Source organism: Puma concolor, chromosome D4 (assembly GCF_028749965.1).
Source record: "Puma concolor isolate L17-30 chromosome D4, mPumCon1.1.hap2, whole genome shotgun sequence".
NCBI lineage: Eukaryota > Metazoa > Chordata > Mammalia > Carnivora > Felidae > Puma > Puma concolor.
The window spans coordinates 56,148,857-56,163,083 of NC_141679.1; the positions used below are offsets into that span (position 1 = coordinate 56,148,857).

Sequence of the window (14,227 nt, forward strand, 5' to 3'; positions counted from 1 at the left end):
TTCATTTATTCTCCAAATATTTATTGAGCACCCATTATAAATAGATGTGCTTGAAATATGTTGTTAACAAGACAAAGAAACTCCTTAACCCAAGGAACTTAGAGAGTCTAGGTTGTTAAAGGTACATATTAATCAAATAATCCCACAAATAAATCATCATGGTTTATCATGCTACTCATCGTTAAGAAAAGTTATGGCAAACTGGGAAACGGTATCGCATGGGAGTTTGATATGTTCTGACAGTAGATGAGGTTTCTCCATGGAGAGACATTTGACTTAAGTTCAAGGGATGTTCAGTTACCTAGAAAGGGGGTGGGGTAGGGACGGGGAGAGATGGTAAGGAGCTGTCCAAATGGAGGAACAGCATGTGCAAAGACAGGCAAGGAGATGGCCTGCTCAAGGCAGGAGACGGCACAGAGCATCTGGAAGACCACAGCAGCCAGCAAACAGGAGAGTGGCCCAGGATGACAGGGAGAGCGCACAGGGTAGGGCCTTTGGCCTTTATCCTAAGGGGACTGACATGGTAAAATCTGTACTTTATGACCACTCAAGCTGCTCTGCAGAGGGCCAGAGGGGAAGTAGAGACCAATGAGGGAGAAAGAGAGAGAGGAAGAGAGAATATGAGAGGGAGTGAGAAAGCCCACATTGTCAGGAGGCAGTATAGTGGAGATTAAGAGTGTGGGCTCTAAATCAAACCATCTAGCTTTGTATCCTGGCCTTGCCACTTATGACCTTGAGAAATTACGTGAGCTCTCTGCTTCCTCACCTCTAACATGGGGAGATTATCTGTCTGCCTCTTAGAATGTGTGAGGATTAAATGACTAATACACCCAAAGAACTCAGAACAGCACCTAGTGCACGGGAACTTCTCATTACATGTTTTGGCCCAAGGCCACAGGGCTACTGTATAAAAACAAATACTGAACTGCTGATTAAAGTGCAAGGTGGGCTGGGCAAGGCGGAGCCTCATCCACTTATGCCCCACTGCCACTGCCTTGTGCCCCGCCTGCGCAGTCCTAAATTCCTGGGGCTTCTGGGACTCCCTCTCTGCCAAATAAGGTCAGCCTCAGAGTGGCCTGTGGGAATCCTGTCTCCTGGGCACTGTGGGAAAATCTGGGGTGACGGCAGCCAAGCCGGTTAAGAGTTCTAGCATACAGAGCCACTCTCAACCTTATTAAACATAAATTATAGCTAGAACCGCAGAAGGCTTTTGCTTCTCATACTTCATCAAAAAAACTTGGAACATTGTTTTGCTTACTGATGATGTGTACGTACATTAACTACTTTTTAAAAAACATAACAACGTAGGGGGAAAAGGCCACAAAAAAAAACAGGAACAGCCTTGAGGGAAACACTGACCTCAGAAGGGTACAATGAAACAGAAATGCCTTTGAAAGAACTCCTGAGAAGTTTACAGTTGCCTTCACTACCTGCCTCACTGTGACTCTTCTCTTTGCCCCCACTAAGCCATACTTGTGGCCTGGTTTCAAGCAGAGATTCAGTCAATACCAGCCTTAACCTACTAGAGATTTACCTGAGGACAAGGAAGTCTAAGCATCAATACAAGCCCCACCCAGAAATGGGCTTCTGAGATCTCAAGGCCCAAGGCTGGGCAGGGTCACTGGGGGGTGAGGTCAGGGTCTGTGAACCAACAATCCGGCCAGCTGTGCCAGAATTAGGTTACAATGAGGGATGTTTAGACTACCCCACATTGCCAAACACCTGTTCTGAGCTACTCCCGACATTCCTGACTAGATGTAACCTCCTGGTGGTTCTAGGTTACATCTATAGGTTATAGAATCACAAGGGCAAAAAGGCCTCATGTATCTGAAGATGGGGGTGGCCTATAAACCCAAATAGGAGGTCTCTCCAGCCCAAAGAAAGCACCCAAAGCTCAAAAGAGCTGGGAAGACCTGGGAGGGGAGGCCCTCTCCAGACAAGGTGGGCTGCAGGACAGCACAGCCATACAGAGACAGAATGAGAAAACAGACAGGAGCTCTACTGAAGATTGCAGACAACACTTGTTCATTGAGAACAGGTAGAGGGGCAAGAAAACAGGCAACCGGCCAATTGTCCCCAGCGGCCCTGAAGAAATCAGGTCACTTCTATTCCAGAGAGGACAGAGGTGGTGGCACTGTTCTTCAAGGCAGCACATGCTCTTTGCCTCACCTCACTCAGCGAGAGCTAAGTTTGTGGACCGTAGCCGCTCTGTCTCCTGGCAGATGTTCTGTTCCACGGTGTCACATTCAGCTAGGAATGCCTAATACATAAATACAGGGCAGTGAGGGACCATCCTGGGCTAGCCAATCCCTGCCTGTGCAAGGCTCTTTGCTTAGCCATTGTGCAGAACCCGTGGGTGACTGACTCAAAACAGGCTGTGTAGGGATGGAGCTGGCCTGGCTCTAAGGCAAGCAGGGCAGGGGCAGAGGCAGCATAGGACTAGGGTTTCTGACGACAACCCCCAGCAGGTGGTGAGGACAGGAAACCTTGCCACTGTGAAAGTATAATTTCAGGGAGCAGTGTTCACCTGAATAGTGTCTCCTGGAATTGTGTGATCTTCCTTCCCAGTTAGTAAATTCAAATATAATTACAGGGACATGAAAGGAGCTTTTCTCTTATGTTCTGGGCTCATGAAATAACAACCAAAAAAAAAAGTCCACACCACACATCACACTTCTATCCTACCCTACTTTGAGCAGGTAAACACACACGCAGGTAAACACATTAAACTTTGTAATCTCTGACCACACAACTCACCTGAACCCTTTTCACCAAACCCTTCCTTTTCAGTCTACTGTCTTTGAAATTTTCTGGCAGAATCTGTGGAAGAACACATTGACACATAAACAATCTCAGTAAAAATGGCATAACAACATGATAGAACACCACAGTATGCCAAATGCATCTTAAGTCACCAATGTCAATGAGACATGGATTTTCAGGAATGATTTCCCTTGGTCTGTATCTTATCTTACATGGCTCTTCCCATGGCTCTCGCCTCTATAAAAGTTCCCTTTGTTCTCAATGTCTGGGCCATAGACACTGATCTGTAACAAAGACTTTGTTCTTTCTCTGTGTCCTATGTACAGATACTATGTCCTGGCCACACCATGAACTCACTGTGCCTCTTCTTTACAAACCCCTCTCACTCCCCTAGAATCCCAAGCAGAGAAATTCACCCTCAAAAATGAGGCATCAGGGGCACCTGCGTGGCTCAGTCCATTAAGCGTCCAATTTCAGTTCAAGTAATGATCTCGCGGTTTCACGAGTTCTAGCCTGCATTGGGCTCTGTGCTCACAGTTTAGAGCCTGGAGCCTGCTTCGGATTCTGTGTCTCCCTGTCTCTCTGCCCCACCCCCTCTCACTCTCTGTCTCTCATTCTCAAAAAAAAAAAAAAATTTTTTTTTAATTTTAAAAACATGAGGCATCAGGCTAGAAATACCATTACCATCCCTCTGCAGAAGGGAACATGGAGTCGATGAGCCCCCATAGTCTCATAAGAGCTACTCATGAGTCTAACTGAATTCCATCCAGCTAATGAGCCCAGTGGAATATCAGCCACATGAATATCAGGAAAGCAAAGCCCTGTGTTTCTCTGACCATAAAATCAGAGTCCGTTTGGGTTCCAACTTTGTGAGAACTGGATGCTATTAGTATACATAAATAAAAATGACAAAAGCCTTATGTTAGTGTGATGTGAGTGACTAAATATCAGGAACTGTCTTATCTTTTTGTGTATCCATCAAGGACTAGCAGTGTCTGACACACAGCGGGTGCTCAATATACTCATACGGTAAGAGTGCATTACTGAAAGACTGAAACTGACTGAAACATAGTCAAAGGAAACTAGTTCTTCTCAGCTGAATATTTACTTACCAGCGTGTCAATCTCTTCCAATATCTTCATAAATTGCTCAATTGTGGCTTTTACTCTCCTATCAAGTTTGCAGAGAGCTTCAGCTTGCAAATCCTTGGCCAGAAAGCCCTGTACAGGAATAATGCATTATTGCAAGGGTTCCTTGAAGCTGACAGAAAACTCCATGCCAAGACACTGATGAAGCAGCCACACTCTGAGCCTACATCCCCCCAAAAGGCTGGGCCACACCTCAGACCCATAACTTCAACTCTTGCTAAAAAACAGAAAACCTGGCCCAGGGTCACCCCATGCACTGTGATAGGCTGCAGGCCACTCTGTCTAACATGGCCCACTAGGGCTGCAAATGCCTCCCGAGTGCAGCCCCCAGTCACCAGTGTATACCCACACACAAGAGGCAGACATTAGGAACACGAGGTGTAGAGCCTGATGGGCCCAGGCTTGAATTCTGACTGCCCTTTACTGGCTTATGATCTTGAGCAAGTTACTTAACCTATCTGAGACTTAATGTCCTCATTTTTATTTTTTATTTATTTATTTATTTATTTTTTCTCACTGGAAGACTTTATTTTATTTTATTTTTTTTATTTATTTTTTTTTCAACGTTTATTTATTTTTGGGACAGAGAGAGACAGAGCACGAACGGGGGAGGGGCAGAGAGAGAGGGAGACACAGAATTGGAAACAGGCTCCAGGCTCTGAGCCATCAGCCCAGAGCTTGATGCGGGGCTCGAACTCACGGACCGCGAGATCGTGACCTGGCTGAAGTCGGACGCTTAACCGACTGCGCCACCCAGGCGCCCCAATGTCCTCATTTTTAATATGGAGATTATGATACCTCACCCCTGAGGGTTGCTATGAGGATAAAGAGGAATATATGCAGACCCTTAAAATAATTCCTGACATAGACCTGTGTACACAAATGGCAGAATTTACATTATTTTTACTAAACTGTCTTGCTGTTTATTCACATTGCTTGGCCCAGTCACCAATTAGCTGGTGACAACAGGTGGACAGCGGGATCTCTAAGAATGTTTATTGAAGATGCAGATTTGACCACTTGTAGTAAAGGCTTTAAACATTAACCAGCAATTCCAAGTGAGAGAATTTATGCTACCAAAGAGTCAGAAATGGTCAAAAAAGATTTACATCCAAGGATGTTCAGAAAAGCATTAATGCATAATGATAAAATAACATTAGGTTGATGAACAATAAAGAATTGGTTGGCTAAACCATAACATATTCACATATGTGGCAATATTATGCAAGTTTTGAAATACATGATCATTATTTTTTTAAGATTTTATTTTTGTTTTAAGTACTTTCTACACCCAACATGGGGCTCAAGAGTCACATGCTCTACCGACTAAGCCAGGCAGGCACCCCAATAAGTATGATAATTTTTAATGACATAGGAAAATGTTCAATCTTTTATCTAATAGAACAATTTACAAAGTGTACACAACATTATATCAATTTAAGATGCAAAAATATATTCCAGTCTTTAGTATTGGTTGTCTTTTTTTTTTTTTTAAGTTTATTTTCAGAGAGAGAGAGCAAGGGAAAGAGGGGCAGAGAGAAAGGGAAAAAGAGAATTCCAAGCCGGCTCCACACTGTCAGCACATAGCCCAATGCAGGGCTCGATCTCACAAACTGTGAGATCATGACCTGAGCTAAAATCAAGAGTCAGACACTTAACTGACTGAACCCCCCAGATGCCCCAGTATTGGTTATCTTTTGAGTCAGGGGCTTACAGGTATTAATGCCCCTATGTTTACCTAAAAGTTCTGCACAATCAGCATGTATTACTTTTGTAATTAAAACCAAAACATACATCTATTAATGTTATAAACTGAGGGGAGGGAGGGAAGATGTGATTTGGGGCTGTTCACAATCCTTACTTGGTCTCTGTACCCCTTCTCTAATAGAAGGAAATGAACAGGATACCATCCTCTAAGATCAAGCTCAACTTGGACCTTTTATGCCTCAACAAAATGTTCTTTGCCTTGCTAAACACATTATAACAGACTGGACTGAGAGAAGCTACCTGTTCTATTTCAGATAATAACATGATCCTGGCATGGCAGATGCTCTCCTAGGAGCACAAATGGATGCTGGCTAGGGTTTGAAAATAACAATGACAGTAATACTTATAAAGCACTTAGTATGTGTCAGACTCAAAGTACATCATTTTATTTTACAATTTTTGTTTTATTTATTTTTTTTTAATTTTTTTTTAATGTTTATTTATTTTTGAGACAGAGAGAGACAGAGCATGAATGGGGGAGGGTCAGAGAGAGGGAGACACAGAATCTGAAACAGGCTCCAGGCTCTGAGCTGTCAGCACAGAGCCCGACGCGGGGCTCGAACCCACGGACCGCGAGATCATGACCTGAGCTGAAGTCGGCCGCTTAACCGACTGAGCCACCCAGGCGCCCCTACAATTTTTGTTTTAAAGTAAGATCTACGCCCAATGTGGGGCTTGAACTCACAACCCCAAGATCAAGAGCGGCCTGCTCTACCAACTGAGCCAGTCAGGTGCCCCTCAAACTGCATCGTTTAATCCTCACACCAACCCTAAGAGGAGGGAGGTATTGTCATTAGTCTATTTTTACAGGTGAGGAACTTGAGACAAGGCAAACTTGCCCAAAGTAATAGAAAATGTAAAGCCAGGATCTGAACCCAGGGAATCTGACTAGAGAGGCTGCCCTGGTGACCACACATTTGCATCTCCACAAAGAGAGTGACCTGCTGGATTCCAGTAAGCTCTTTATTCAACTCTTCCAGTTGGTCAGCTGTCTTCTCCACAGACTTCTCCAAATCTTTCAACTTCTTTAGTTCAACCTCCTCCTCTGGACTGTTCTAAAACGTTTAAAAATAAAAAAAGAAAAAGAAAAAAAAAAAATAAAACGTTTAAAAATAAAATGAAGTCAATAATCACCAAGAAAGGTAGCTTTTGTCTGGCAAGAAAAAAATCTGACCACAACTGGACTAAACCACTCTCCTAGAAAAAAATAGCCTTAACTCTGCTGCTTCTTGGAAAGCAAGCAGGAGGATTACACATTAGGGTTTTCTACCCACAAAGACTCTAGACTAGAGAGAAGATACTAAGTAAACATTTGGCCAGGCCCCGGACAGCTTGGGTTGGGAGGATGGAGCCAATCCAAGTGCCAGATTCAACCTAAACTTGGGGCTGATCCATAGCAGACTCCAGACTGAAACCTCAAGAGGAAACAAATTATAGTGACTACCTGTAAGGAGTCCAGAATGGTGAGACAGGTAGAATTCTACCATTCCTTTAAATGAATTCCTAAGTGTCACCCACCAACTGAGCTCTCCCACTTAATAGGATGATGATGACAATGATGAATACTTCTGTTGAGCATTTCCTCCCTGCCAGGCACTAAACACTTAACCTGTATTATTATTTTAAGCCTTACCACATCCCTGTGAACAATCTAGTGTTTTTGATGATGAAACTGAGGTTTAATGTAAAGTAATCTTAGATCACACAGCCCAAAAGAGGTAGAAACGGAATTGAATGAGACTTGGCTCCATATATCCCAGGACAGCCCCAATTAGGGGTCCTATAGCTTCTTCAAACTCAACCCTTATGTTCTGCCCATTGCTCAGAACTATTCCCCTGACCCTTGAGCAAGAAACCTAGAATATTTTCCCTTCTCTCATCTAAACAATTAGTCAGGGCCAGTAGCTTCCTGCTTTTACACTACCTCAAATTGATCACATTCTTCTTTGTGGGGAAATCCTAAGTGCCAATCTCTCGGCGTTCTGCAGCTGGACTTTTTTTTTTTTTTTTTTTGCCTCCACTTTGCTAATCTCTGCCCTCTCTCCATCTCTCTGAATCAGCTACCTCACACAAAATAGAAAGCTTCTTATGACCAACAATTCCAGTGTGCCACAATGCAGGGCTGGCCATAAACCTCACTCATCACCCCAGGGGCCACTGTCCTCACAAACTGGCTCTTTTCCTCTTTCAGTTCTTTATTCTGAACTTTTCTTTCTGGCCAAAGAGGGTTTTTCCCTTGTGGGAGATTTTAGTAAAAGGGGTGTTTAAAGGGAGAGAGACTGATGAAATTTGCAGAGTACTTATTTTAAAAATCTATAGGCTTATTTTAATAAAACATTCTCTTGCAAATCCCCTGCAAGTAAGTAAGGCCTGACTCAGGCCCCATTTTAACCAGATTGAGATCCCACCACCAACACAAGAGCTGTTATTGAAGCAGCATAACTGTTCCTAATTCCCAGAGTAAAAACCATAACCAACAGGAGTGGGAGAGCCTGAGAATAACAAAACTAGTAATCCTATCAAATGAATGGAGCTACATGTATTTAGAGAGACCTATTTTATTAATGCAGAATCTGGGTCCCCAGTTTGGCCTTTTAAATAGAAATGTGTATAAAAGACCTTGGTCATTTGATTCTCAGGTATTCTGGCGGAAAAAGCAATTTACCTTCTTCCCAATTAACATGACTCGGCAACCATTTTGTATTCCAAGTGCTGACAATGGCTTCTCCATTTCCTTCAGAGATTTTCCTGAAAAGAGAAGTTATGCCAAGTGGTAACAATTGTACAATACTGAAAACAGATTTCAGCAAGGGTACAGGAAACAGACAAGTGTGTTCACTAATGAGAAGAGGATAAATTGGTAATAACCTTTTCAGACAGTGTCTTGACCCAGAAATTTCACTTCAGAATTTATCCTAAACAAGTAACTGGACATGTGCCTACACAATAAGTGTTACAAGATAATCTTCAATGCAACCTTAATCATAATAGTGAGAAACTGGAAAAACAAACATTTAGGAATAGGGGATTGATTAGCTATACATCAGTACAGAACACTTTGTAGGCATTAAACTAATTTAAAAAAATTTTTTTTAATGTTTTATTTATTTTTGAGAGAGAGACAGAGCATGAGCAGGGGAGGGGCAGAGAGAGAGAGAGGGAGACATAGAATCTGAAGCAGGCTGCAGGCTCTGAGCTGTCAGCACAGAGTCCGACACAGGGCTTGAACTCACAAACTGTGAGATGATGACCTGAGCTGAAGTTGGACGCTTAACCAACTGAGCCACCCAGGCGCCCCTAAAGCTAATTTTTTTAGGAAACCTGAATGCCACAATAAATGCTGATGGCTCAGCATTATAAGAAAATTGTTATAAAAACTATATAGTCAATATAATCTCAGTTTCGTCAACTAAAAACACATACATAAATAAGAACCCACACTTCAGGATGCCTGAACAAACAAACAAAAAGTTGGATAGAAATATGCTGAAATGAGGGGCGCCTGGGTGGCTCAGTAGGTTAAGTGCCCAATTTTTGATCTCAGCTTCAGGTCTTGATCTCAGGGTCATGAGTTCAAGCCCTGCACTGGGATCTGAGGTGGGTGTGAAAACTACTTAAAAAAAAAAAAAAAAATATATATATATATATATATATAAATGTATATATATATATTATATATATATACACACACACATATATATGTATATATACATGTATGTATATTTTTAAAAGTAGTATACGTATACATATATGCATGTATAGATACATGTGTGTATATATGTGTATATACACATATACATGCGTATATACATGTATATGTATACACATATACATGCGTATATACATATACATGTATATACGCATGTATATATGCGTATGTGTATATATATGAGGGGTGCCTGGGTGGCTCAGCCAGTTAAATGTCCAACTTCAACTCAGGTCATGATCTCACAGTTCGTGAGTTCAAGCCCTGCATCAGGTTCTGTGCTGACAGCTCAGAACCTGGAGCCTGCTTTGGATTCTGTGTCTCCCTCTCTCTCAGCCCCTCTTCCACGTGTACTGTCTCTCTCTCTCTCTCTCTCAAAAATAAATAAAACATTAAAAAATTTATTCTTAAAAAATAAAAATAATATAAGAAACATTCTGAAATATAATGAGGGGTTTTATCCAGAAGAACATAGAGCATTTTCTTTGTGCTTTCCTCCATTTTGAAATATGGTTTTTTGTTTGTTTTTTTTTTGAGAGAGAGAGAGACAGAGAGAGCAGGAGAGAAGGGCAGAGGGAGAGAGAGACTTAAGCGGGCTCCATGCTTAGTGTGGAGCCTGAGGCAGGGCTCAATCCCACAACCCTGGGATCATGACCTGAGCCAAAATCAAGACAGGGACATTAAACCAATGGAGCCACCCAGGCACCCCTGAAACAGGGATTTCTATTGCCTTTTATAATTCCATGATAAAATGTTTAAAAAATAAAAAAAGACAAGGAGTTGCACTATGAAGTATAAATAAAAATGGTTCCCATCACTAAATTATTTAAGACTGGCACCAAATGGGATAAATCTAGCCCCATCAGATACCACAAATATGGGATCTCTCAGGAGATGGGGGGGGGGGGAGGTATGGGAGATATGGAATAGATATGGGAGATATGGGAATAGGAGGGGGAGGTGGGTCCTGGCAGAAATCAGTATCATCTACGGGGCCTGCCATATCCAGGCCCCTAGTAAGTTTGTTCAACATCTCTGTGTCAGCACTATGCTGAGCATTGGACACAGTAGTGTCTTCCCTCAAAGTTAGTTATCCCTAACAGAGAAATCAGATGTTCAGCAACTATGAACACAATTACTTAATAGTAACTTGCAGAAGTGGTCAGGAGAGCCACATACGCATATGATGGGAAGAGAATTTAGCTTAGCCAGGGAACACTGCCTGTGCACTTTCACCAAAAATGGTTAAGATTTCTGCCACCCTCATGGGACTTCAACTCTAACATCTGTCCAAATGTTTCAAAGTGTCCAGTATATCGAAGGGCCTCAGTAAAATACATGTCTAAGGAATGGATGACTAAACAAGCAAATAAGAATTATCCCAGTTTGAAAACTAAGAGTTACCACTAGGTAAGGCTAAGCAGTTTTAAGTAGGCCCATTAGCCATAAGGACTCAAAGCTGGAAGAGAAATGCCTACCCTTAAATATAAGTTTCTGAAAAGGCAGTGGGACCCCTGTGGCCTCCTCAACAACCTGGGCCAGGTCTTGGACAATTGGCTCACTCCAGCCCTGTTGCGGGATAACGTGAAGATCATGCTTCTCATTGCCTGGGGACAGAGAAGAGTGTTTGATGAAGAAAACTCTTTCACATAAACCAAAAAAGGGTGACACTTTATTATATTTATTTACTCAGCCTTCAAGGCCCAGTTCATTTGCCACCTACTCCAAATAGCCTGTCTGTCCCCCCATCTGCCCAGCTTTGTCTGGTAACCTTCTCAAGGATTTTTGTGTCCTCTATGATAATAACTAGCAATCTAGTGATATCAGGTAGCATTTTACACACTTAATATGCATAAAGGACTGACTAGGCTCACTTCATACATTATCTTATTTAATCCTCAGAACAACCCCATTAAGGAGGTACTACCTATTAATCCCCATTTTACAGATAAGCAAACTAAGTTCAGGACCTAAGTTAAAAGACCTGCCTATGGAGACCCAACTGTGAAGTCAGAGCTTGACTTCACATCTATCTGATTTCCAAGGGCATGCTTTTCATCACAAGCTATCTGCTTCCTGTGGCCTGACTACCCTGTACTCTGTACTGTACTGTTCTGGTCTCCTTTGCTGTAATGGGTAAGGAATTATTTTTCCTCCAGGTCTCTTCTACTGGGCACATCTGGGCACAAACATGGCTGGTGCTCAGCAAATAGACAATGAGTGAGTAAACTCAAACAGCAGAAAACTTCTTTTTGAACCAGAAATGCCAATTCTTTTCCAGGTATGTGCACAGTAAGGAGGTAGCCCATGTCCTGGGCATATGCCTTGAGCCTGCACAACAGCCACATGAAGTCAGCAGGACAGGTGCTACCAATTCTACTTCACAGGGAAGAAACCAGATGCCTAGAAAAGAGACATCCCAAGGTCACTCAAAACTGAAGGATCTAGAATACTGGTCCCCAGATTCTGAGGCCCTGGGGTCTCCTCTAGTCCTGAGGAGACTTCATAGGTTCAGCTCTTGGGTGGACTTAACTCTGTTTGGCTATCACCTCCAACAGTAGACAGACCCTAAGGGTTCCCAAGGCGTACGCTTGTAGCCACATCCCACTCAAACAACGGACGTAGGTTTAAACTCACCACACACAGGTATCCAGACACACAGCAGTCATATACGACACGGCCAAACACAATGCTGATACAAAGACTCACAAGGACTGCCCAGGCACACTAAGACATATAACCAGGACGACGACGTGAAGCACGTACATGGACGATGAGACAAAAGGCAAATGGCTTGAGACAAAATACACTGGCCCCTGGAAAGGTGTGCAGATACAAGACCCGCACAAAAAGCCGGTCCCAAACACAAACAAGACCTCACATTTCCAGACGCTGGGACCAGCACAAGAACACACGCCTTTGGAGGACACGTGGCCAGACCCCCACCAGGCTTTGGTGGACCGGCACGGAGCCCAGCCGGCACGAAGCCCACCCGGCCGTCTGCGCTCACTGTGGGTGACGGTCACGCTGAGGCCGCCTGTCGCCATTTCCTCGCTCCCGGCCACCTCTTCGCTCCCGGCCACCTCTTCACTCCCGGCCACCTCTTCACTCCCGGCCACCTCTTCGCTCCGGGTCACCTCTTCGCTCCGGGCCGAGCGAGTCCGCACTTTCTTCACCCGCGGCCTGCGAGCGCCGGTGGCGGCGCCCCTGGTGGATCCGGCATGCCCGCGGGCCGCACTCCGGACGGATGATCGCTGAGAGGGAGGCGGACCGCGCTCGGCCGGGGGCACCGACTGGCGCGGCTCCCGGCCCGGCCGAGGGGCGCGCCGCCGGGGACCCAGCCGCTCCCGGTCGCCTCGCGGTCTCCGCGCGCCACCGCGCTCCGCCAGACCCGCGCTAGTTGACCACCCAGCGGTGGGAGAGGAGCTTGGCGCCTTGCAACCCCGGCCGCTGCTTCCCTGCCCCGCCCCGGCCCGGCCAGGCCCAGCGGGCCTACCGGCCCCGCCCCTTGGAGCAGGCCCGGCTGAATTCGGCCAAAGCAGCTTCGGCCCCACCCACTCAGCCGAGGTCCCGCCCCACTCACTTGAAGCCACGCCCACGCCCTTCACTGAGGCCACGCCCCTGCTGACTCTGCACCCTCCAACCTCCGGGAGCTCTCCTTCCCCGGAAGGCCAAGCTGAAAACCCGGAAAAAGGATCGGGAAACTGCAATAGGCACATTGCGCTTGCGCAAGGGGGAGGGGCAGGAAGTCAAGGCGGAGGCGGAGGTGATTCTACTTCCGTTTCTAGTTTTGCTCCAGTGTTTGGGTTTTCTTCGCGGCCGCCCAAGATGAACCGATTCTTCGGAAAAGCGAAACCCAAGGCTCCGCCGCCCAGCCTGACTGACTGCATTGGCACGGTGGGCACTCGACCACGCATAACTAGGCTGAGGGACTCTGACATTCCCGACCCCGCCCACCCTGGGCTCCCGGCTCCTACCCCTCCATTCCGTTCCTGGTTCCGGACACCTCGGCCCTCACCACCACACCTTCATTCCTGTTACCCAGGGTCATTCCTCACGCCACAAACCAGGGATTCCTAAGCCATCAGTGTCTCCCCCTACTTGCACCCAACTCCTTCTGAGGCCCACTGCCGTGTTTACTTGCTCTTTCCTTCTCCTCCTACCCCAACCAGCCATTAGGCCCACATCCTTCCCACTTCAGTCCTAACCTTTACCCCTCATTTATTCTCATCCCTCTCCCACATCAGGACCCTCAACGTGATATCCTGGGTCCACATATCTTTACCCCGATCCTGGATTTTAATAACAGCAAATTCAGAACTCTGGCCTCTCACATTAAGCCACCTCCCTTTATCTAAGCAAATAGCATTAGCGCTACAGCCCTGGCCTGTTTCACACACCTTCTGGTTGAGCTCTCAGCCTGACTAGTCTCCAATTGTAGGGGAATGTCAACTCAACCCAGTGATTTTCAATTATTTTTCTTTTCAAACACACTTGAGAAGGGTCCTGGAATATGTGAATCTGAGGGGTGGAGTATAGTTTATAAAAGCCCCCCCCCCCCCCCCAGTGTTTCTGACTGGAAATGTCCGCCTGGTCAGGAACCACTGTTTCCCACCCTTCTTCCCTCTCCTGCATCTTCTCATGTAAGTATATTGTGATAATTACCACTGTTTCTTTAAGGTGGATAGCAGGGCAGAATCTATTGACAAGAAGATTTCTCGACTGGATGCTGAGCTAGTGAAGTATAAGGATCAGATCAAGAAGATGAGAGAGGGTCCTGCCAAGGTAAGGGAGGTGGCAGCTGCAAAAGGCGCTGTGACAGATTAATTTGAGCACCTGTGGA

At 45.1% G+C, this 14,227-nt stretch overlaps 2 protein-coding genes across 3 annotated transcripts in view; one reads left to right on the forward strand and one right to left on the reverse strand.

Moving 5' to 3' along the window:
• On the reverse strand, nt 1–13,118 carry BAG1 (BAG cochaperone 1). 2 transcript variants are annotated; one of them, XM_086683360.1, is made up of 7 exons: nt 12,395–13,118; nt 10,863–10,991; nt 8,344–8,426; nt 6,620–6,733; nt 3,876–3,983; nt 2,758–2,820; nt 1–2,260 (listed from the first exon to the last, which is right to left on the reverse strand). In XM_086683360.1, the coding sequence occupies exons 1-7, from the start codon at nt 13,101–13,103 to the stop codon at nt 2,171–2,173; spliced, it is 1,296 nt and encodes a 431-aa protein (XP_086539486.1). In that variant the 5' UTR covers nt 13,104–13,118; the 3' UTR covers nt 1–2,170. The 2 variants fall into 2 exon arrangements, with proteins under 2 accessions (XP_086539486.1, XP_086539487.1); XM_086683361.1 differs by lacking the exon at nt 10,863–10,991 and having other exon boundaries at nt 2,003–2,260; nt 12,395–12,877.
• Nucleotides 13,091–14,227, forward strand: part of CHMP5 (charged multivesicular body protein 5) — a 15,233-nt gene continuing 14,096 nt past the window's right edge. The window contains exons 1-2 of the mRNA XM_025926178.2: nt 13,091–13,281; nt 14,065–14,169. Of these exons, the coding sequence (XP_025781963.1) occupies nt 13,213–13,281; nt 14,065–14,169 (174 nt within the window). The 5' untranslated portion in view covers nt 13,091–13,212. The remainder of the gene's footprint in view (nt 13,282–14,064; nt 14,170–14,227) is intronic.